Here is a 25021-nt window from a genome sequence, read left to right as displayed (position 1 = left end):
ACCACAATGACCAAGACGCAAATGTCAAAAATCCGGCTTATTACATTTATTTGAAGATTGCAAATTGAACACATGAATATGCTTGGACGACATGGACTGAGGAGATGACTTCAAGGTCGGTCGAACACAAGTAGAAGGGTCCTCCTGGAAGACATACATATTTCCCCGGCGTTCCTCTCTAGCGAACATCTTCTTCGTTTGTAGATCCTTGACATAAACAAAAGCCGGAGTAAATTCAACAGAAGAATTGGTATGATCAACAAGCTTAGAAACAGAAACAATATTTTTTGTAATATTTGGGACATGAAGAACATTGGAAAGATGAAGTGGGGATTTAGGCAAGGGGATAGAAACATTTCCAATGTGGGTGATGGGGTGGTGTGACCCGTCTCAAGTGACGATATTACTTTTTCCAAAATAAGGAGTTAAAGTAGAGAATTTACCCGCATTACCTGTGACATGAGTAGCTGCCCCTGAATCAATGTACCAGACGCCTTTATCATCGCGTTTCAGATCAAGTTCAGACAATGCAGCCAAAAGAAGCTCTTTCACATCGCCACCAAACTTTGAAGGGTTCTCCTTTCGTCATGACGAGTCACCCTTTTGGAACTTTCCTACCATGTGAGTTTTCTCCAGAACCTGCGAACGAGAAATTAAGAGAGGGAAGAGATAGAGGCTGCAATGAGTCACGATTTCTCAACAACAGAAATCGTGACCTATTTCATTAATAAATAGGCAAAAGCCCTAATACATAGCCTTCACAATAACCCTGATAAGCTAGGGTTATTTACAAGTATACCATTATGCTACATACAAGTAGTTTGGATCCGGATCCGGATCCAAACTGTAAATACAAAACTGTCTAATAGTTAGTTGGCTATATTTCTCACTAGATTCTTCTATACTTGTTGGTTGACTATATTTCTCAAAAGCACATGGGTGCTCCTCATTATCTCGTCTAGAGTATTGTATAAGGATATGAGTTGGTTCTCTTTCTTCACTTTGTTCATCATTTGACTCAATATTATCACTAACTTCATTATCATCATAAGTCATGATAAGTCAAACAAGAAGGCATACTCAGACTCTTAGTTTTTTCAAGATCAAATCCTTTTTCTTTTTCAAGAAATGTTATATTTCTAAATATATGAAGTTTATCATTTTTAGAGTCATAGCATCGATTACCTTTTTGTTTTCGGCATATCCAAGAAAAACACATTTAATAGCTTTAGGAGCGAGTTTGTTGTTTTTTTTCAAGTAGCACAAAGCATTTACATCTTAACATCCTTAATCTTTTCAAATTGGAAGAAATCTTAAAAAGTTTTTCTATTAGAGATTTGTTTTCTAAAATTTGAGAAGACTTTCTATTTATTAAATAAACCGCGGTGAGGGCGGATTCATACTAAAACTTCTTTGGAACTTCTTTTTGAAATAAGCAGGGTCCTAGTAGTTTTAATAATATAACGATGTTTTCTTTCGAAAATTCTATTTTGTTGGGGGTCTTATAACAAGATTTTTTGGTGCAAAGTACCATGAATTTTTAGATAGGATTGAAAATCATTTGAAAGAAAATCTCCTCTCAAGTCTGAGCGAAAAATCTTAATATTTGTTTTAAATTGATTTTTAACAAGATTATGAAAATTTTTAAAACATGAAAAAACTTCGGATTTGAGTTTAAGGAAGTAGATCTAAGTGTGTCTACTAAAATCATTTATGAATGTAACATAGTATGAGTAACCACCTTTTGACATAACGGGAGTAGGACCTCGTGTATTCGAATGCACTAATTCAAAAATTTTATCAGTCAAGGAAGTTCTAGATCTAAAAGGCATCGTTTGCATTTTTTCAAGTATACAATCCTCACATACAAATTCTTTTTCCTTACAATTTTTTTTCAAAAACGAAAAAAAAATAGTTGGGTATACTTGGATGTCCTAATCTTTTATGTCAAAGATCCAAATTAATTTCTTGGATATGGTTACAAAAATAGTCTTTTGCTAGACATAAAGAGTCCATATAATAAGGGTCTCTTCTTTTATGACCATAGCCAATCAGCTTTCCTAACCAGAGATCCTGCACCCAACTATGAGAATAATACTTTACACCCATAATTGAAAATTTGGAGAAACTAAAAAAAAGTTTAAATCAAGTTTTGGAATAACCCTAACATTTGGATTTTTTTTTTGAATCATTGTTAAGGTTTCCTATACTTTTAACTTTTAAAGAAGTACCATCGGCGGTTGGCACACATGAAAAATATGAACTAGTGCAATCGGATAATAGAGACTCATTATGTGTCACATATGAAAAGGAGCTCACAAATCCAAAATCTAATAGGACTTATCCGGAGGCGAAGAAGAGGAGACAACGACACCAGATATAGATGGAGTTGATTTTAATATTTGTGAAATGGCCTTCGAAATTTAGGCAATTGTCAAGTCATTGAAGTTGCCCCCTTTCTTTAATTCTTGAGGTTCTTCACTTATCGGGGCCACCTTTTTGAGTTTGGGACAATCCGTCTTATATGTCACAGTTCTTTACAATAATGACAAGTAATTTTGCCACCCTTGTATTCTCTCCCATTGTATCTTGCCCCATTATGTTCTCGTCCATTGAATTTTTCTCAAAATGAGGAGGTTTATAAGTTTTTATAATTTTTTTGGGTCTTTGATACGTCCAGTAGCTCATCACTAGATTTGTGCATTACAAGTCTAGTTTCTTCTTGACATATTTGAGTAAGGGCATCACTTATAGAAGAAGTCGAAGTCCTATGAAGTAAAGATGACCTAACTTGCTCAAATTCCTATCGAAGACCATATAGAAAAGTGAAAAGATTTTCTCTTTCAACTTGTTGCTTTCTCATCTCAATTGCCGAACCTTTCCATTTTGGTTCCAACATAGCCAACTCATCCCAAATAGGGGATAAGAGACCATAAAAATCTCTTACACTCTTATCCCCTTGTTTGGTAGTACGTCGTATCTTGGAGATAATATAGTCTATCCATATCTTTTTGAATGAGTGCGCTCCTTAAAAAGATTCATGCATCACACGCTTTTTTGAACTTAATGATGCTAGTTGCAATTTTGAACTTCATGGTATTCTTGAACCATGAGAGTATTTGAGCGTTGTTAGCCTCTAAATGCTTCGTTTTGTCTTGATATTCTTGTAAAGCCTTCTTCTTTTCTTTTTAAAAAAATGTTTTGATTTGATCTCCTTCTCTTCTTGTTAGCTTTAGTTGGGTTTCATTAGTGGTCCAACTAACAAAATCCCATAGCTTTTTTCCCTCGATATGGTTTTCCATTGTGGTAGCCTACATCAAGTAGTTGCTTTGGTTGAGCTTGTAGGAGATGACAGAGGCGGATTCTCTTTTACTCGTGTTAACGGTGAAGAATTTAGCTTGAAGTTGAAAAACAAAGCTTTAAGACCACCACCACAAAGAGAGCACACCTAAGATGTTTTTCAACACTGCAGGAGCCCAAGGCTCCGATACCATGAAATGAAACAGGATGTTCACAATCACAATGCCAACAAAGGGCTATACAAGTGTACAAATCACAATATGGTCTCTAATGGACCGATTACAATCTCACAAAGGAGATATACAAAACACAAACTTCACAACTGCACAATGTAAAAAATAATGATTTTGTAATCTCAACAAGTATGCTTGAAAAAGCATACATTAACACTTACAAAAGCCTATTTTTATAGAGCAATACAATAGTAAAAAAGGGAGTGAAGGGCGTTGGACTGCCTCCAATGGTTAGAAATATGACCGTTGGGAGCAGTCCAACGACTAGTTGGACTGCTTCCCAACAGTCACAAACAGTTTTACATTAATAATAACAAGAAAATTAAAAATCTAAAAAGACTATACAATCTCTGTTGGACTGTATTTATTACAACATATGAAATGACTAAAATACCCTTGATATACATATATTGAATGAATATATGTATATCAGGTGTGTACATATATACATGTACATATATATGCTATGTAACACAAACTCTTCTAACAGGCACCACACCTGCGTCGCACCCGCACCCGTACAGGTGCGACACTTGGACACAACTTCCTTTGTGTCAGGCACTGAGGTCCATTTCTGTCTAAAAGTAAATTTAGTTAACCCTAACCAAGTCCAGTTTTATCTATGTTATATATATAAATACATAAATGCACACATACACTCATTGTCAACTTAAAATTGTTAAAAAATATATATATATACCCTCCCCGCACCCTCGCACCCAAGTTTTTTTAAAGTGCCGCATCGCCGCACCGCACCCGCACCCGCACCCGCACCTATGTGACATAGTATATATGCATACAATGTATTTTAACATCTTCTTACAACTTATATTTGACTAAACTTCCCTTACAACATAAATAAATTACATAAAAGCCAAAGAGTCCAAACCTGGGCAGAAATAACCACATATACTTTGACTCTAATACGAACTAATATAACACTAATATTACATGCGACTTCTAACAAGAGGCTCATTTATCTGTTAGTTTATTGCATGGATTAGCACTTACTGGTCTTGTTACGGAATTGTTTCTTCTGAATCAAATGTTGTACTACTACTTGATTTTGGGTTTTTGAAAGAGTTGGTTTCATCCATAAATATGGTTGAATTCCATTGTCTTTTTCTTTATTCAACGTTTTTCATTTAAAATTCATGAATGATGACTAACTGAGCTCCAATTCTGTTTTGAATGTACTGAAATTTAAACTCACATTAAATACGGGTGCCCATCTTTGTCACTCTAGATCTGAAGGCTTTCTTTTTACCTTCTATTTTTATTCTTTGTGCACTACTTGCTTTGTGACTTTGATGTTTGTTACATTAAGCAGCCCGTGCTTTTGTAATTATTTTGATGGTGTGTTCTTTTTCCTGCCCAGAGAGCATGGTTATTAAAGCTTTTGGCTGCTGAAATGCATATGGGTGATACGTCTTCGTCAATTCATAGAGATGTCTTCCTTGGTGTTCTTTCTCGTCTGTTTGTTCGAGAGACGACCGAGATTGGATCTGTTGGTTCAGTGTTGCAAGATAACAACTTGTATAACATTGACTATATGCGAACTGGAAGCACTAATAAGAGCAAGGTATCCTCGTCTGATGGTTTGAATGAGATGTCTATAACATGCCTTGGGTTTTGAAGGGGGTTTGTCATTGACATTTTAATGTGGATATGGACCATTTGTGCCTGCACTAACACAGTTTTGATCTCCCCAGTTAATGTTTTTGAGATCTCATATTTTGTTACATAATATTCTTTAAACAATTAAAATGCAGATTGTGTTTGTTTTTCTGATCTATGAAAACACCACTGAATTGCATACTCCATCCATGTTTGTATGGCCAAGTGGGATCTGCACACATCTGCATGCATATTTCTTAATGCTTGTCTGTTCATGCATTTAGCAACACTATAATTTTGAACAGGCATGGTGTATCCTTGTATCATTCATGTAATGGAAGAAGGTGAAGTGTCTGCAAAAAGACAAGAAATCCTTGAGATTTAATAAATTTTTGTTTCCTTCGAATTGTTCAAGCAACACATGATGCATGCTACACTTTTTTCTTTTGGTCTCTGAAATTGGTGAGCCACTAAATGAATGTATATCATGCTTCATTTGGTGTTTCATTTGCCTATGTGAAAATGCACTGCATGTGGTTATATGTATGACATGCTCATATTACTCCTGCCACCAATGGACACTTGGAACATGTTTGCAACGCCTGTGATTTTGTAACTTTCACAAGTTTTTTGTGATTCTAAATAAAATTTTAGAACTTTCACAGGGGCACTACAAACGTGCAAAAATGCAACCCATGAATGTGATTCGATCTGTGAATGCTGATGCCTCAAAACTTGTGAAAGTTTTAAAGTGTAACTCTGTGAATAACTTTCTCAAGCATTAGATGCTTAGCTGTGAATGTTATAAAACAGTGACATGACATGACATGGCACATTCTCACATGATAGATCTTCACACAAGTCAAATGCACAACCTAAAAGCAAACATGCGAAAGTTAATGCCTGAGAATGTGAATTACATAAATCACTTTCTCAGTGACAAAACTTTCATAGCTGAATAACCTGTGATCAAAACAAACATGCCCTTAATGAACAGGTTTCCTCTTTACTTTGATGGATCTCTCATACAATTCACTCTTATTTATGTCATGTCATGGAAATTTTTATAATTGGAAGACATTGGGACAAATCACCACTTTAGACGTATAATGATTCCACATTTATGTTAGTTTACATCAGGGTTGTACAATGTGGACAATAACTCATATCAGAGATGTTAAAAGTGAGTACCATATTGTAACATATCATAAAAAGTTATACTAAATAATTAAAACAAGTAAAAAATAATGTTTTTATAATGCAAAAAAATATTTCTAACTACAAAACAAAGTGAAAATATGAGATTGCAAATAATAATCAACCACATAAAACATTATATGCTCCAGAATTAAGATAGTGAGTTGATGTTCATGACCAACACTGTAAATATTGTTGTATGGTGTCAGACAATATGCTATGATACATATCGTATCTTTTAAGTAATATGATACAATAGTCATCTGTATCTTGATGCAAGTGGGCATATCTTACAATATACAATTAGTGCAATTTAAATTGCATTGATTTTGATTTTTTCCAACATATAAGGCCCCTTAGGGCCAATATACCAATATATACTTATTTCTAAAGAGCTTGTGAGTGATTTAGAGGTAATTTCTTGCAAAAGGAAGAAGAAGAAAATGATGATGATCATGATTGACATTACCTAGTTCCTTTTTTGGTTGATTTTTTAAAAAAACTTTGTTATGTAAAAGTTGTAAGTATTAAAAATACTTTTGAGTTTTGTTTTTTGTTTTTGTAAACACACATTATTATGAATCTTGTGACTTGTTAGCCTATTTTCAACATGCATATTATTCCATAGTTGCATTTTTCTTGTGAGATATGCGTGTCATTCATAGCATATTATCTTTATTATTGGATGTTCGATGTTTTATTCATCTCATAATTGTTTGATGTGGTGGTACAATACAATATGGTGTATATCGTAGCAATGACCAAATACAAGTTGATACACACTCGTATCATGATACGTGTGTATTGTATCTGTATCGGGTGTATCGTATGATATACTCCTGTATTGGTATGATACATCATGATACGAGGTGTATCATATGATACACCCTCAACGCATTTTAGTAAGGTCCAAAACTTACTTTTTAGGTTTTGAGTTTAAAGACCCCTTAAGAGCCAGTTGCCGCATTGCTTTAGAAGCTATTGGAGAGGAACTCACATACCCTAGGAGTTTTGGAGGCATTTTGGTGGTCTGATTCTTGCGCAAGGGAGGGGGCTTTTGTGTTATTCACACACAGGAGCATTTCTCCGCCCATGTTCGACTCAAGAAAGTGGGTTATTGTTTCTTGTGACATGATTTTTTTAGAATTTTTTCTTATTTTTTGGATTTTCTGGACTTTTACTAAAAAGTATGATTTTTTTTTTTTATGATATGTCATGTAACTCATTTTGGGCCAGACTGATACGGCTACCGTTCGCTTTTTACAACCTTGTTCATGACTAATGAGAGTACAAACTCATAAGTGAGAACACGATGTAAGTTACTCAAGGAAATATGAAGTGATATTGATTCTATGATTCACCTTCTTTGCCTCAATCATCAGAAATACCCCCATATTCACACTAAAAACCCTGAAAACCCTCACCCTCCTGACCCTTGCAAACTCTAGATCTCACACCCAAAGAGAGAAAATTACTTTTGGTGTGATGACCCTTATAAGTGAAAAAGGTCCATGGAGAACTGGCTGAACCTTTTAAACATTTGTAAAAAATACTGCCAAATTTGTTCACTTCCAGCAGTATCTGTATTGGAAGATACCCATATCCAGGTGGATCACCAGATGCATAAGATGCATATGAAATACACCCCTAAAACTAGTGTTAGAAGCAATGTTGTGAAAAGCGTTGAGGCATAGCGAGGCACTCCACCAAAAACTGAAGCGAGGTGTAAGCCTCAATTTTTTTTTAAACTTCAAAAAACTTTGAAAAAATATCTAAAACTACAAATAAATAAAATAAATGCTTTATTTATGGAGCAACAACTAATAAAAGTAATATTAATGCAACAACTTGATCTATGCAATTATCTAAGAAATAAAATACGAGCATTCAATAAAAAACTAAGTAACAAAATCTCTAACAATCAATAAAATCTATTATTTCTTTTCTTCATTATTATTTGTATTCTTTTACAAATTTTAATATTATTGCTGACTAGGGTATAAATATGAAGGATATGTGGCAAACCAATTCGTTGCTCGTGTACCACCATAGTTTAACTTAAGAAATTTTAGAATTTGATGCATTTAAACAAAAAAAAGCGATAAAGACAACACCAACTTATTTATATGCAAATAAATACATGTCAATTTCATCATTACACTCGTATAAGCTTACATTTATAGAAAGAACAAAAAATAAAAGATTACCCGTTTGGGTTCCGAACTTCCTCTTAAAGTTTCAACTCAAGATTTTGTTTTTCATCCATATTACTTTTAGAAAACAACAATGAGATAGGTGCCAACGTTGTGCAAAAAAAGAACTAGAAAGAGAAGAAGAAAAAATTAAAGGGTTATAAAAAAGAATCAAATCACAGGAATTTAAAGAAAGCAGTAGGGGGCTTCTAGGAGTCCACCTGCTTCTTCTTCTTTACCTTCTTGCTCTTCTTGCTGATGGGTGACTTGGGTTTGAACCATGGTTGCCAGTTGAGGAAGCGGGAAGCGATATGGGAAGCGGGAGCGGGAAGCGAGGCACTTTCAAAATTTTAGGAAGCGGGGAAGCGTGGGACCACTTAGGAGCGATTCGAGAAGTGTCTCGGAAGCGACCTAGGAAGCGTCTCAGAAGCGAGGGGGAAGCGAATAAAATAAAAATTAAAAATAAAAAATACAAAAAATTGAAAAAAAAACAACAGGGGAAGCGTGGGGGAAGCGAGGGGAAGCGTGATGGGAAGCGCACTTCCCATTAAAGGGAAGCTCGTCCCCCATTAAAGGGAAACACATCCTTCATTAAAGGGAAGCGCGCTTCCCAAAAAAGGGGGACGCTTCCCCCCACGCTTCGGAAGCGCGCTTCGGGGAAGCGTGCTTCGGGGAAGCGTGCTTCCCCTTTTAGCTAGGCGCTTCCGGTAACCCTGGTTTGAACTGGCGCACCCCTGAAATCGCCACACTGCCCTCAATTTCTGCTGGTTTAGCAAATGCAACAATAGGGGGCATCTTATCCCAAGGAGACTTAGAGAGATAGCGAGAGAGAGGGGGAGTGAGAGAGGGGAGAGCAAGAGACGAGAGAGACAAAGAGAGAGAGCGGCAGAGAAGAAGAAAGAGCGAGAGAGAGTATGTACCTTAGAGAGAGAGGGTTGCTCCTCTCTTTTTCGTCTTCTTTGACAGTGAAGAGGGGGTGGGGGTTGGGGAGGAGACAAAAGGGAGTGCCCTAACATCGGCCCCCCTTTTGTTTTTAGTTTTTTTTTTTAAATAGATTTTGGTGAATTGAGGGTTTTGACCCTGCAAAAAAGAGGCATGCGCCTCGTCACGAGGCGTGCACCTCAAGGCGTATGAGGCGCACGCCTCGACCATAGTTGCGCCTCAAGGCAAACAGGCCCTCGCCTTGAGGCGAGGTGCGGTTTTTGCGCCTTGAGACGAAGTGTATCATGTCAGTTTTTTCCCCTGAAAAAGCTCTATATTGAAACATACCTTAGGATGTGTGCCAACTTTTACAACAATGGTTTACATGGTTACAATAAGAATTTGTGGGCTCAATTTGTGCCTTTAACAAATTATCTTTTCTTTTACATGTTTTTTCTAAAGCTTTGACCTGTGTTTTATGAACAATATTTGCACAAAAACACAAAGATGTCCATATGCCAAACTGTGTTTATCTGACTTTTTTGCAGATTTTTATCATTTTTCTACATGTCCATTTATTTGTAACCATTTCCATGTTTTTTCTTTGTTGACATAATTGACAGCTGATAACTTTCTAATTATTCTTGCCGTTTAGATTGAAGAACTATTCATCGATATGTTGATTGCTTTCATTTTGTTATTTCTTAATCTTGTCGTGGTAGCTGAGTTGTTTTCTGCTTTAATTTCCTTGTATTTTTCTTTTCAGACATGACATCTGTCCTCGGTAATCAATTTTAATTGGAATTCTATTAAACCTACCACAGATTTCCTTTAGCTTCTCACTTGTATGATTTTTGTTTAGTTGTTTGCATGGTAAAGAAACTGAGCTGCTCGTGCCTCAACCCATTTCAGCTTACATGAAGATCGTTTGGTTTGTTATGTGAGTTGAATGGGTGGAGCTATGAGCAGCTTGTGTAATATAATTGAGCCAAGCATAAAGAATGGTTGTTTGACATTGTTCAGTTTGGCTCGCCTTGTCTAGATGAGAATATGTAGTATCTCTGTATCATTTATGTCAAAAATAACATGTTAGCCCAATTAGTTGGTTGATATGCTTGTAATGAGCAGGTCAGGAGTTTCATTCTTGTTGTGGACCCTATAGAAAAACCATTTTTTTTATTTTAACGAACCAGCTTGTGCTTGCCTCTTCTGGCTTGGGCTTGCGTCGTTTTGTTCAGTCTCATATGAACTAAAGTTTGTTTTATCTTGCCTGAGCTGGACAAGCGGAGCCTGAACAATGTCTCACAGGTCATGTTCGGTTGGGCTCATTTCCTACTCCTATTTGCACCATGATTGGAATTGTCATTTAATTATTGTTCATTTAGAAGGTATGATTTAAGGCATAAGTTCTAGTTTGTCTTCAGCACACTGTTAGATTTAGGTTTTCTGAGGTTCCTGCAGAGAGAAAGAAGACAAGAGAAAGGTTTGGGCTGAACTCTCACGATTGCCAATATGGGAAAATAGAGCCTCATTGTGACTATTTATATTCACTTTACAGTAAAATACATCTTTACGAAAACACCCTTATTAACACAAAAGACGAGAGGACTAATAACGGGTATTTTAGGAACATGATATATAATAAAATATAATAGGGAACTAGGAGACGTGAACATTAGCGTCACGAACAGTAACATCATGAACAGTGACGTGAGTGATATGGATCCAGATCCAGATCCAGATCCGACCACCTCAAACCTCACGCTCTAATACACACAAGGCATGACTTTTTACGCAAGTTGTCATCACGGGTTAGACAAAATGTCCTTTGTTACTTTGGCTTTTTGTCTTACTTTTTGCATCTTCTTTTGAACATTGTCCCTTCTAAAGGTAGATAAAAAAACTGGACCGCGGTGAAATTTCTGGGTTGCTGTTATTTCTACTGATGTTATTCTTCTGCGTTTCAGGTCTTAGCGCTTCTTGATATTATCCAGTTTAGATCACATGTTGCAGCTCCTGATTATTCGCAAGCAGTTTCAAATTCGAGCTTAGATGCACTGGTATAGTTTTCTTGTTGTTAGAGTAAATCTGGAACCACTGACTGATTTCTACCAATACTGAATTTAAACTTTCACACTTAACAGGTTCCTGACTGTCTTGCATGTTAATTGTAAAGTAGCATGCGCTTCAAGTTGAAAGTGTGCTGTAGTTTTTCTGATTGTAAATATAATATCTGCACTTTATTGGGTTTTCTCTGGGCAGGCTCTGAGAATTTTAAACTATGTGGCATGTCTATCTGTAAATGAATTAAGCATACACATTAAAATTTTCAGATTTCATAAGTGTAAAGCCTGTTACATTGAAAGGATATGTTTCCAATGATGAATGTATGTTCACCACAAATTTTGTCTTTGATTATTGTTGAAACAATATTGGCATTTTGGTTATAACCAAGTGGAAAAATTGGCTGATGGTTATAATTGTTGTGCGAAAAGTGATGTTTACAATCTGCTATGGGTGAAGAGTTGGCTTTCACTAATGGCCATGGGTGTTAAAGCATCCACAAAATACTCTCTCTCTCATATATATATATATATATATATTATATCTGTGTGTGTGCCACTAAAATATGAGAACTGGAGTGTGAACTTTGCTGTTGTTCCCTTCTTTGGTTTCCATTCTAGTGTGAAATTCATTAGGCTTCATGCTTATTCCATCAAGGTGTCCCTTTTGATCAATGATTTGACAGGAAGGAGCTAGTTTGCTTCTTCTAGTTGATGAAATTGGAAACATATAGCTTCCTGGATACAAGTTGATTCAAAGAGGTTGAATGAATATCAACCACAATAGTTGATGCGAAAGGAATAAGAGTAATTACCAAGTTTTAATGAACAAGGGACAAGATAAGGGTGGATTACGATAAGAAATAACCAAAAGAAAGAACATGACAGACCTGGAATACCTTGATATCAATATATACGTGTGTTTGGTGCAAATGTAGAAAAGAAATGGGAAGGGATGCAGTTGCACTTTATCAATAAAGACAAGGAAATAGGCGTGACAAGCTTCTGTTAATTCAGTAATAAGCTGATGTCAGCAATCCCCTTTTAAGCACAATCACCAGACCTAGTGGATTAGTTTTGGCTTATGTTATCTTTTTTTTTCTTTTTAATTTTTTTCGAAGTGTAATATTACACAACACAATCTCATAAAGGATCTGTTGGTTGGGTTCTGAAGAACACTAGGACAAGAAATGGAGAGAGAACTGAAACGCCATAGAGAAGAACAGGGAGAGAGGGAATACTTGGAGAACAAGGAATGTTAGAAATTGGATGAATGAAGGAAAAAACAAATTATATAGAATGATGGATGTCCTAACTTAGTGGATTGATTTCCTATGTTACCATATTGTAGATCTTACTACAGGAGGAAACTTGAAAAGGAGAAAAGTGAGAGCAGCCAATATGAACACATATGTTAAATTCCAACTATACCCATGGCAAGTTGCAGAGATTCACATGTGGCATATAGTTGGCACTTTAGGCATGACATTTAAAAATAGGCATAATACACATGCCATGACATGTTGGAACAATAGAGGACATTTTACATGTATTTTAAATGACAGATATTGCCTTGTGCATTCTCAATACGTGTATGTCTAAGAAAAGCTCACATCCATGATATAACTGAAAGAAAGGAGCCTTCAATCTCCACGCTTACCTGCAAGAGAGAGAGAGAGAGAGAGAGAGAGAGAGAGAGAGAGAGAGAGAGAGAGGTGTTCAGTCGTGTATCGGCTGACCCTTTCATTCTATTTAAAAGTATTAAGTAAAAATAAAACTAGGGTACAGAAATACCCTTTTAACATGTTAATTTACATTTACACCAATTGGGTCTAGACCCGATCCAATATATAAATGGATCGGGTCAGACATATACACAGTGATGACTTCTTTTCAGCCTCCCTCAAGTTGTGCATGGTGCTGAACCATGTACAACTTGCTTTTCAGAAACCAAAATCTGTCCTTCGTCAACCCTTTAGTGAGAATGTTTGCAACTTGTTCTTCAGTTGGCACATACATAGGCTCAATCTCTTTATCTTCAACCTTTTTTTAATAAAATGTTGATCTATTTCAATGTGCTTTGCTCGACTATGATTGATGAGATTGAAGGACATGTTGATGGCACTTTGATTGTCACACAACAACAGTGACCGAACAATCGGTTCTCCCATTTCTGTCAGGAGATGTCTTATCCATGTAGCCTCGGCCGTGGCAGTGGCCGTCGATCTGTATTCAGCCTCAGTGCTCGATCTAGCAACCACCTTTTGTTTTCTACTGCTCCAGGATACCAAGTTTGGCCCAATGAAGTTGCAATAACCGGATACTGATCGTCGTTCGTCTGGATCACCCGCCCAATCAACATCAGCATAAGTGACGATCTCATGGCCCTCATGGCCCCCGCCTGGATCTAATTCCCTTTTCTTGTATACCAGCCCATCACCAATTGTACCCTTCAGGTAACGAAGTATACGTTTGACTGCCTCCATATGTGACATATGAGGTTCATGCATAAAGTGGGATACCTGATTAACCGAATATACTATATCAGGTCTAGTAAAAGTCAGATATTGCAACATGCCAACTAAGCTGCGATACTTAGTGGGATCTTCATATATGTCCCCGTCTTTTGAACTCAGTTTCTGATGAATGACACTTGGAGTTGTCAACGACTTACAATCTATCATGCCTGCTCTGCTGAGAATGTCCAACGTGTATTTGTGCTGAGTAAGGGTGAGTGTATCATTTCTTTTATCAACTTCTACCCCAAGAAAATATCGCAGCTCTCCCAAATCTTTCATCTTAAATCTCTGATTTAATAACTCCTTCACCTGCTCAATGTGACTTTTACAGTTCCCTGTGATGATGATGTCATCTACATATATTAATAGGAAAGTAGTGACTCCTTGTTCATTGTGAATAAATAATGAGTGATCTAGAAGGGATCGAGAGAAGCCATGCCGTTATACCTCTAGAGAAAAACTATCGAACCAGGAACGAGAGGCTTGTTTCAAGCATTAGAGAGCTCTCTTTAACTTGCATACATATTCTTTGGCTTCTCGTTCTGCATATCCAGTGGGTTGTTCCATGTAAACTTCCTCTTTTAAATCCCCGTGCAGAAAAGCATTTTTTACATCCAGCTGGCTTAATGACCAACCATATTTAATAGCTAGACCCAACACAATGCGAATGATCCCCATTTTAACTACAGGACTGAAAGTTTCATCAAAGTCTTGGCCTTCCTTTTGTGTAAATCCCTTGGCTACAAGTCTAGCCTTGTACCTTTCAATGCTCCCGTCTGGTTTATACTTTATCTTGTACACCCGTTTTGACCCAACAACATTTCTGTTTAGTGGCCTAGGTACAATCTCCCATGTTCCACATTCATGAAGAACTTCCATTTCTTCATTCATTGCTTCAACCCATCTTCTAGAACTCGCAGCTTGATAGAACATGAGGGGCTCTTCCTCTTTACTTATGGATGTCAAGAACAATTGAAAATCCAATGAAATTTTTTTATAACTTATCCACCTGTCAAGTGGATGTCGAATCCTTGAGGATCTTCTGATATCCATTGTCTGTGAAGATGGATCCGTACTCGTACAAGAGACGAATGAGGGCTCTTTTTCTCGCCGAGTGTACACAATACCTTTATACCTTGCTGGCTCCAAGACATGTGGAACAGTTTCTTCCATTTGAGTTTCATTTGCCGATTCCTCATGTGTCTCCTTCTGACTGCAATTTTCTGGACAGTCTACTCTATCATTGGAAAAAAGTTTTGAATTTAACCAATGGATAGTATACCTCTAAATCTATTATCAGTAAAATTTACTTTTTGCTCTAAAAGCTGCTTTGGGCCAAATTTTACTCTTTTGTTTTATAGCATAAATGGTCACGATTCTGGTGACGACCTCATCCCTGGTAAATGGGACATTCCTCCTATTCCTCTTCAATATCTTTTATCATGGTTGACGACCTCGCCTAGGTAACAAGGCATATTTTTTCCGTTATCATGAAAATGGTGACACAATTATCACAAGTCTTGTGATGACCCGACCCCGGGTAATGGGATAACCTCTTAAAATTGTCTACCAAAGCCCTTCATTCTTGCTTTTCTCAAAAACATTTTGTTTTCAAAAGAGTTTCTTCCGCACTCTAACCACTCATTTCTTTCGCAGAAAAACTTTGGCATCTCAAAAATGGTTCAGACAAGAACTGACAGTCTACTCTATCATTGGAAAAAAGTTTTGAATTTAACCATGGATAGTATACCTCAATGCTGGGGCTTGAGTTATCAGCATGAAGGGTTGAATTAACATCCTGAGCATCAAAGTTCATCTCATCGAAAATTACATTCCTTGATATCTTGACACGCTTAGTCAGAGGATCATAGCACCTGTACCCTTTGTAGTCTTCTGCATATCCTATAAACCTGCATTTTAAGGCTTTATCTTGGAACTTGTGTCTGAGTAAGCTGTCAATGTGAACATAGCAAACAGACCCAAACACACGTAATGCATGGCCATCAGGTTATATGCCAAAAAAAGAGAAATATGGTGACTTATTTTCTAAGATACTCATGGGCAATCGATTTATCACATGGACTGTGGAGTGAAAGACCTCAGTCCATAATGATACAGGAAGATTGCTCCCGTGCATCATACTCATTGCAGTCTTTATAATATGTCGATGCTTCCTTTCAGCAATCCCATTTTGTTGAGGTGTATGCGGGCAAGACACTCTTCTCTTTATCCCTTTATGTTGAAGGAAACCAACAAAGTCATTCGAGGAAAATTCACCTCCTCCATCACACTGGAAATTAAGAATGTTGGTAGAGAAATGATTTTGAACAAAAGAATGAAATCTTTGGAACAATCCAAAAACTTCTGATTTGTGCTTCATAAAAAATATCCAAGTATAACGTGAGTAACTATCAATTACAATAAGATAGTATTTACTGCCAGAAAGAGAAGTAATTGGGGCAGGACCCCAGACATCTGAACAAATGACCTCAAATGGCCTTGAAGCTCTTTTATTGATGGAAGCAAATGGTAGGACATGATTCTTACATAAACGACAACTAGAACACTTTGTATCAACGACATCTGAACTCAGACTGGACTTAGGAATAAATATATTCAAAACAAGTTTTTCAATAAAATGACGACCACAATGGCCAAGACGACTATGCCAAAGTCTTGGCTTATTACATTCAGTTGAATATAAAATCAGAATAAAAAAATTGACGCTGGTGAGGCTTCAAGGATGAATAGTCGGAATGAACGGAGGAAGGATCTTCTTGAAAGATATACATGTTGCCCTATCGTTTTCCTTTAGCGAATGTCTTCCTCGTGCGAAGATCCTTGACATAAACAGAAGAGAGAGTAAATTCAACTGAAGCATTGACATCATCAACAAGTTTTGAGACAGAAACAATGTTCTTTTGAATATTAGGTGCATTGATGACACTTGAAAGTTTAAGAGAAGACTTTGACATTGGTATAATGACATTTTCAGTATGTGAGTTCGAGTGATGAGATCCATCTCCTGTGACTGCTATTCTTACCAACATAAGGTGTAAGAGTCAAAGTTTACCTGCATCACCTGTGACATGAGTAGCTGTTCCGGAATCGACATACCAAGTTCCTTTGTCATTTTGCTTCATATTCAATCCTGCCAAGGCTGCCAACAACAACTCCTTTACTTCTCCATCCTTCCTAGCCTCTGCTTGTGGGGCTTTCCCTTTGTTTTGAGGATTAAACCAACAATTTGCTTTAAGGTGTCCTTTCTTGTTGCATAGAAAACAAGTGGGAATGGGTCTTTGTTTTTGTATATTGGGTGTCGGAAGTATGCCACGACCTCCATAGGTGTTTCTCCCTGGGCCTCCTTTTCCTCGAAAAGAACTTCCTCGTCCTCGGCCATAACTCATTCCCATAGCCAACACATTTTGTGTTCCTGAATTCCCATAAGAATCTTCAGAAGATCCTTTTAGGGTCATCTCATATTGCAATAACTTCGCACGAAGATCTTCAAACTTTGGAAGTTCTGGTAAACATAATAAGGTAGTCGTCATAACATGATAGTCTGACCCCAATCCACTCAAGGTTTGTTGTACTTTGTCCTTTTCACTGACAAAACACCCAACAACAGCCAACTGGTCCGTGATGCCTTTCATTTTGTTCAAGTATTCCATAACAGACATGGAATCTTTCTTCAGCATTTGAAACTCTCGCTTAAGATACATAATTCTTGCCTCAGAAATTTGTGAATACGTCTGAACTAACTCATCCCACAGTTCCTTGGCCGTACAATCATCAGGAAGAGCAGTGAGGACTTCCTGTGAGAAAGTTGAAGTGATGTAGGCCACTAACGATTGATCCCTCTTCATCCAAGCAACATATTCTGGGTTCTTTGCGAAGAACAACAAACTGTTCTCCTTTATCGTTCGCCTTTTCTTGTGAGAGGAATTCTGGAGGTGATGTAACAGATCCATCCAGATGACCAGAGAGGTCCTGACTCTTTATAAATGGAATGATCTGTCTTTTCCAGGTTAAGAAATTGGAGTTATTCAATTTTTTAGAGACTAGTTGACCGAGAAAGCTTGAGGACATACATGACTGTCCGTAAGAGGAATCCATTCACAGCAGAGGACTCGGCTAATAGGGTTTTAGGTATATCACAGCCAAGGTTTCGACTGACAGGGCACTCGACTGTCACTTAGGTATAGATCGGCAGAAATGGGAATCACGCACAACAGAAAAGAAAAAGAGATACAACAATTCCAATATAGAGCAGTTCCAGAACCCACGAAAACAACAGTTTTAGGATCGCGCACAGCAGTTCCAACATGGGAGATACAACAGTTCCAGAACCCACAAAAACAATAGTTTTAGAATCACGCACAACAGTTTCAGTCACCCACGAAAACAATAATTTCAGAATCACGAACTCAGAAATATTTTCACACAGCCGAAATATTTCCAGAAAGGGTCGATTTCCACGAAACAGCAATTTCGGAATCACGAACTCAGAAATACATTTTTCAGAATCACGAACTCACCGTGAATATTTCCAGAAAGGGTCGATTTAGATTTAGAATCACGAACTCACCGTGAAAAAATTTCAGAAAGAATCGACTGTCACCGTGAAATGGATCTGTCTTTTACCGAGAAATCGAGCCACCGTGATCAAGCCACCGTGAAATCGAGTCACCGTGAATCAAAGGCAGCTCTTCACGCACAATCATCACGTTGCTCTGATACCATGAAAGAAAGGAGCCTTCAATCTCCACGTTTACCTGAGAGAGAGAGAGAGAGAGAGAGAGAGAGAGAGAGAGAGAGAGAGAGAGAGAGAGAGAGAGATTTCAGAAAGAGGTGTTCAGTCGTGTATCGGCTAACCCTTTCATTCTATCAAAAAGTATTAAGTAAAAATAAAACTAGGGTACAGAAATACCCTTTTAACATGTTAATTTACATTTACACCAATTGGGTCTAGACCCGATCCAATATATAAATGGATCGGGTCAGACATATACACAGTGATGACTTCTTTTCAATAACAACTGACTACACTTCTTGAAATTAACATGCAAGATGCATATGAAATACTTTAGATCTTTTTGTAACTTTAATTTGTTTTATTTCAAGAAAAATGCTAAATTCCATTTACTATCAATCCTGATTATATAATATCGTGGCTCATTTTGGAACCTTTTTTTGCCTCATCTTTCCTGTGGTCTTGTTGTAGGTGGGCAATGTTCTTCAAAATCCTGCAACTGTTGGCAAAGGTGGTGTTTATTATTTTTCGGAAAGAGGTGATCGCTTAATTGACCTTGCTTCTTTTGGTGACAAACTCTTGCAGGTTGTTCTTCCTCATGATATTTCTGCATATTAGTTTTCTTTCTGGTTTTTTCCCTTTCCTTATGTATTAAACTTTGTACATGATGTATAGTTCTTCTGTTAGTACCTATTTCTGAGCACAAAAGTGACTCAGTGATCAATAAATTGAGATCTTTTTCTCATCTGTACATGTAGATGTGTAACATGAGTCCACAAAGTAGCTCCGTGGTTAGTGATGGCAGAGTGGTTGAGTTAAAGAATTCTATCCAGCAGCTGTTGAGGTGGGGTTGGAGGTACAATCGTAACCTTGAGGAGCAAGCTGCACAACTTCACCTGTTGGTAGCTTGGTCTCAATTAGTTGAGGTGGATTGCTAAACATCTTCGTTTGCTGAGTTATGTACTTGAACAACTTTTTCTGTCCATGACATGCTGCTTATGCTGTTTTAATTAGGTGTCTATTTCTAGACGGATGATGTTTCTTGGAAACCACTCCCAAATTTTGTTTGAGTGAGCCCTCTGAGAACCATGTTATTTTACCAAATCTGTTCGTCATTTTCTTCCATATTATTTATGTTCTTCCTGTTGCTTCAGAGTGCTAGATGCCACGTTAGATGCCTCTGCTTCTCCTGACTGCTCAGTGAAAATGGCAGCTATCTTGACACAGGTACATGAAGATGAAGAGTTTTTATTTTTACTAGCAGTAGCTGTTGGTGCTAGGTATATTTTATTTAGATAATTTGTGGCCTTATTGTTATCATTGTACTTTGTCTCTTAGGTTGCTATTACATGCATGGCAAAGTTACGTGAAGAGAGATTCCTATTCCCTGGAGATGTTAATTCTGACAATGTGACGTGTCTTGATATTGTATCTGTGACGCAATTGTCGAGTGCTTCTTGTCAGTCCATACTGCTGAAACTCATTGTTGCAATTCTCAGGCGTGAATCATCTGAATTACTACGACGGAGGCATGCTACTCTGTCTAACAAAGCTTGCCATTTCTTTCCCTTTTTTAGATGTTAATGGTTAACTGATAAGATTGCTCCTTTATATTAGGCAATATGCTTTACTTCTCAACTATATCCAGTATTGCCAAAGTATGCTTGATCCTGATATTCCTGAGCCTTTATTGCGTTTCTTGCTGCAAGAAGAACAAGATGGGGGCATTGATATGGTCCATAAGAAAGTACTGTAATATGACAACTTGGAGACATGTTATTTTTGTTGTTTTTCGTGTACTGGTTATGATTTTAATGTTCTTTTCTATTTCACCAGATTGATAATGAACATGCAGAACTTGATAAAGCCAATTTCTTCATATTAAAGAAAGAAGCACGTGAGCTGCTTGATGTGGTTGGTATTCACCTGTTATTTTCCTTTTTCTTTTGTTAGGTTATGCAGAAGATGACTTTTCTATAACCAAACTTGTATGTCAATACATGTGTGTGCTTAGCTTGTATCATAGGGAGTCTGGGACTAAATAATTGGCAGTTACCATGTAAAGGAGGGATGTATATGGTCCTGGTTTAGCTACTGACTGAATCCAAATCTATTTAGTCAGATTCAGTAAAGGGAATCAAGGCTCCTAATCCGACTTTTCGGTTTTACATTTCATATCCAATCCAAATCCGAATGAGTCCATTTCACAATACGCAAAATCAAGAATCTTTAAATGTAAATGTATGTCCAGCTAAGGTATATGCCCTAATCTGATCCATTTTGGTTATAGTTTCTCTTCATTCAAGTGCAATTTTGGTCCAAAATCTGAGTTATTTAGATCCGACTATATGCAACGAATGGATCCAAATCTTACTGCTTGACATCCCTAATGAAAAGTAAGAGCTACGGAAGCAGTTTCTTACTTACATGTTATCTTTTGTGGTTTTTTCCTTTATTGAGATTGTTTTGTTGCTCAGACTGTTGAAAGTTTAGGTTGATTTTGCACTTCTGGGCCTAATTCTTTGTCCGATGGTGGATTTATTTATTCCTGTTGTTTTAACTAGTTCAGTTAATGACTTCCTTTTACCTTTTCCATTTTCATCTTTTTTCTTAAACAGACCGAGGGACTGTGGCTCCTTTTGTTCATTAGTAACATGCAGTATAACCAATCATTAAAGTTCCTTAAATTAACCACCCAGTCCAGGGAAATATGTTTTCAGGATAAACCATTTTCTATCTATCTGCTCAAATGGAACAGTTTATTGCAGTGTAAAGGAGTAGATCGACTTGACTTTATGTGATAATTATTCTAATAATAATAGTAGTAGTAGTACTTACATAAAAATAATACTAGTAATAGTATTGTTATTATTGGGATGTTATTGTTTTACTATCCTTTTTCATCAGGGTGAGGCCTGAGGCACAATCCCTAGTGTTCAGTTCAACAGTTTCTTTGCTTGGATTTTTTTAATCATTGTATTCCACTTGCATTTATCTCTACTGCTTTTTGCTTCTTAATCTTGATGGCATAATCATTACTAGTACATTGGAGATTTGCTACTCTTTGCATATTATTTTAGGATAACTCTATTTGCCGTTTGGTAAAAGGTTGCTGATTGCAGGTCATGACAAGAACCTTCAGTATTTGCACAGCTGTCTAGGAGCTTGATGTATTTGACTACTTTATGTCATACTGCTTTTGATGTTCATATGGTGGTTTCATTTGTGGGTGCTCTAGGCCACTCCTTTGGGCTGTTGTTGTAAAATTGTCTCTAATGAGACAATACTCATACAAGCATGAAATCCTCACAAGAGATGTGCACAAAGGCACTCAAAGAACACTTGAATTAACATGCACAAAGGCATAAAGCAATACAAACATGCACAAAGGCATGAAATGCCACAATATATTAGAAATAAGAAAAGCTTGAGCTCACAAGCTTGAGAAATTACAAGGGGGAACACCCCCATTTATATACATCAAAAGAAGCCACAAGGGGGGCTCCCAAAGGAGTCGTTGGGAGCCCCCAATGACTCTATTGGGGCCCCCTAGGTGGCATAAACCAAGGAAAAATAAAATAAAAAAAGGAAAAAGAAAAAGAATAAAAACAAAAAGTGCAAACATATTCCAAATGGAATATGCATAAAATGGGAAATTATAGAAATACCCTTTTTGGGTATTTGAATATATATATATATTTATATATATATATATCCATAGAGATACATATACATATATACATAGTACAAATGTATACGCACATATACGTACATACATACATACATACATACATATATATATATATATATATATATATATATATATATATATATATATATATATATATATATATACACAACGAGATTTAAGGATTACATTTTAACACCCCCCCTCAAACTTACACTGTGATGACCGCAAGTTTGCCAAGAAGGAAGTGAAATCTAGGCGAACAAAGTGCCTTAGTGAAGAAGTCGGCCAGTTGGTACTCAGGCGTTGCATACGGGAGATCAATAACCTTCTTCAAGTATTCTTCTCTGACATAGTGGTAATCCATCTCGATATGCTTCATGCGCTCATGAAAAGTGTGATTCTTGGCAATATATATTGCACTTTTATTGTCGCAGCATAGCTTTGTTGACTCTTTAATACAAACACCCATATCTTCTAGAAGACGCCAAATCCATAAATTTCTATGGTTGTGGATGCCATGGCTCTATATTAAGCTTCAGTGGAGGACAAAGAAACTTTCTGTTGCTTCTTACACTTTCAAAAGACCAATGATTCTCCTAAAAAGACACAGAAACCGGTGGTGGAGTGACGATTATTAGGGTTACCTCCCCAATCAAAGTCAGTATAAGCAATTAAATTTAATTCTCAAGATGAGAACAAAAATACTTATTTGCAGTTTTCTTTAAATATCTGATGATGCGAAGAACTGCACTTATGTGAACCGATGTAAGAGCATGTCGGAACTGACTGGCAATGTGAATTGCATGTGATATATCGGGCCTGTTGATGCTAAGATACATTAGTGAGCCTGCCTATAAGGAGTAGGATCAGTTAGAGGAATCCCATCATCAATCTTCATTTTTGAACCCTCTATTTTAGGAGTTTCACAAATTTTGTCATCTGAGATTCATGATCTGTCAATAATCTCACAAGCAAGTTTAGTTTGAGATAAGAAATAACCACGCTGAGAGTAAGCAACTTCAATCCCCAAGAAATGACATTTCAAATTTCGAAGTCAAGACAGATTTAATTTTCTTGACTCCTTTGACATATCACCTGTTATTAACATATCAACATATAACAATAATATAACAATTCCTGCACCGGATTTTCTGGTAAATAATACAGTATCTGTATAACATGAAAAAAATCATTTTCTAACATTACATTGTTAAATCTATCATACCAGGCTTTGGGAGCCTGTTTCAATCCATAAAGAGCTTTCCGAAGACGAAGAACTTCATCTTTAGGAATTTTCAACATTTTTCGAGGCACTCCAAAAACAAAGAATCACACGGTCTTCAATATTTAACCAAGCTCTGATACCATGTAAAATTGTCTCCAATGAGACAATACTCGTACAAGCACGAAATCCTCACACGAGATGTGCACAAAAGCACTCAAAGAACACTTCGAACTAATATGCACAAAGGCATAAAGCAATATGAACATGCACAAAGGCATGGAATGCCACAATATATTAGAAATAAAAAAAGCTTGAACTCACAAGCTTGAGAAATTACAAGGGGGAACTAGGGATGGCAGTGGATCGGGGGAAAGCGGGGCCCCGCCCCGCCTAGCCCTGTTTGGACTGGGGATGAAGGGTATGAAACGGGGATGGAGGCGGGGCAGGGGTGGACGTGCACTTTTCCCCGCCCCGCCCCGTCCCCGCCCCAACCCCGCCCCGACCACTTTTCCCCGCAATATCCCCGCTCCGCCTCATCCTCGTTTGGACCGGGGATGAAGGGTATGAAACGGGGATGGAGGCGGGGGTGGAGGATAAAATCCATCCCCGCCGCGGAGGCGGGGCGGGGGTGGAGGATAAAATTTTGAGGCGGGGCGAGGGTGGAAACCTTGTCCCCTGCCCCGCCCCGCCCCACTGCCATCCCTAGGGGGAACACCCCTATTTATATACATCAAAAGAAGCCACAAGGGGGCTCCCAAAAGAGTCGTTGGGAGCCCCCAACAGTCACATTTGTGCCCGTTGGAGGCCCCAACGACTCTATTGGGGCCCTCTAGGTGGCGCAAACCAAGGTAAAAATAAAATAAAAAAAGGAAAAATAAAAAGAATAAAAACAAAAAGTACAAACATATTCCAAATGGAATATGCGTAAAATGGGAAATTACATAAATACCCTTTTGGGTATTTGAATAAATATATATATATATATATGTATATATATATATATATATATATATATATATATATATATATATATATATATACACACACACACACACACACATATACATACATACAACGAGATTTAAGGATTACATTATAACAGTTGTTACCTGGCATTATGCATGCATCTGTTTATGGTAATAGGTAGCATTGATGTTTTTATCCTTTTTTCTTTTTTGAAACCATGTGAGGTTACTGTGGATTTTTTAATCCAAAACTAGAGGATAAATTTTTAAGATAGATGAATCTTGTGATGCATTAATTCAAAGAATTGAATTGGTTGGAGAGATCTTACGGGCACTTATGAAAAA

At 37.2% G+C, this 25021-nt stretch overlaps 1 protein-coding gene across 2 annotated transcripts in view; it reads left to right on the top strand.

Annotated features, from left to right (window-relative positions):
* EMB3142 (nuclear pore complex protein (DUF3414)) overlaps nucleotides 1-25021 on the top strand; it is a 132794-nt gene that overhangs the window by 68667 nt on the left and 39106 nt on the right. For both annotated transcript variants that reach the window (XM_089988665.1, XM_089988664.1), the window contains exons 26-34: nucleotides 4912-5115; nucleotides 11428-11520; nucleotides 19267-19380; nucleotides 19554-19721; nucleotides 19810-19865; nucleotides 19950-20022; nucleotides 20134-20324; nucleotides 20413-20542; nucleotides 20632-20709. In XM_089988665.1, the coding sequence (XP_089844791.1) occupies nucleotides 4912-5115; nucleotides 11428-11520; nucleotides 19267-19380; nucleotides 19554-19721; nucleotides 19810-19865; nucleotides 19950-20022; nucleotides 20134-20324; nucleotides 20413-20542; nucleotides 20632-20709 (1107 nt within the window). The remainder of the gene's footprint in view (nucleotides 1-4911; nucleotides 5116-11427; nucleotides 11521-19266; nucleotides 19381-19553; nucleotides 19722-19809; nucleotides 19866-19949; nucleotides 20023-20133; nucleotides 20325-20412; nucleotides 20543-20631; nucleotides 20710-25021) is intronic.

The sequence above is a fragment of the Nuphar pumila genome, chromosome 15, assembly GCF_984573655.1.
Source record: "Nuphar pumila chromosome 15, dmNupPumi1.hap1.1, whole genome shotgun sequence".
In the NCBI taxonomy this organism is placed as follows: domain Eukaryota; kingdom Viridiplantae; phylum Streptophyta; class Magnoliopsida; order Nymphaeales; family Nymphaeaceae; genus Nuphar; species Nuphar pumila.
The sequence above is the reverse complement of the archived record's forward strand: the minus strand, read 5'-3'. Positions and strand labels throughout refer to the sequence as shown.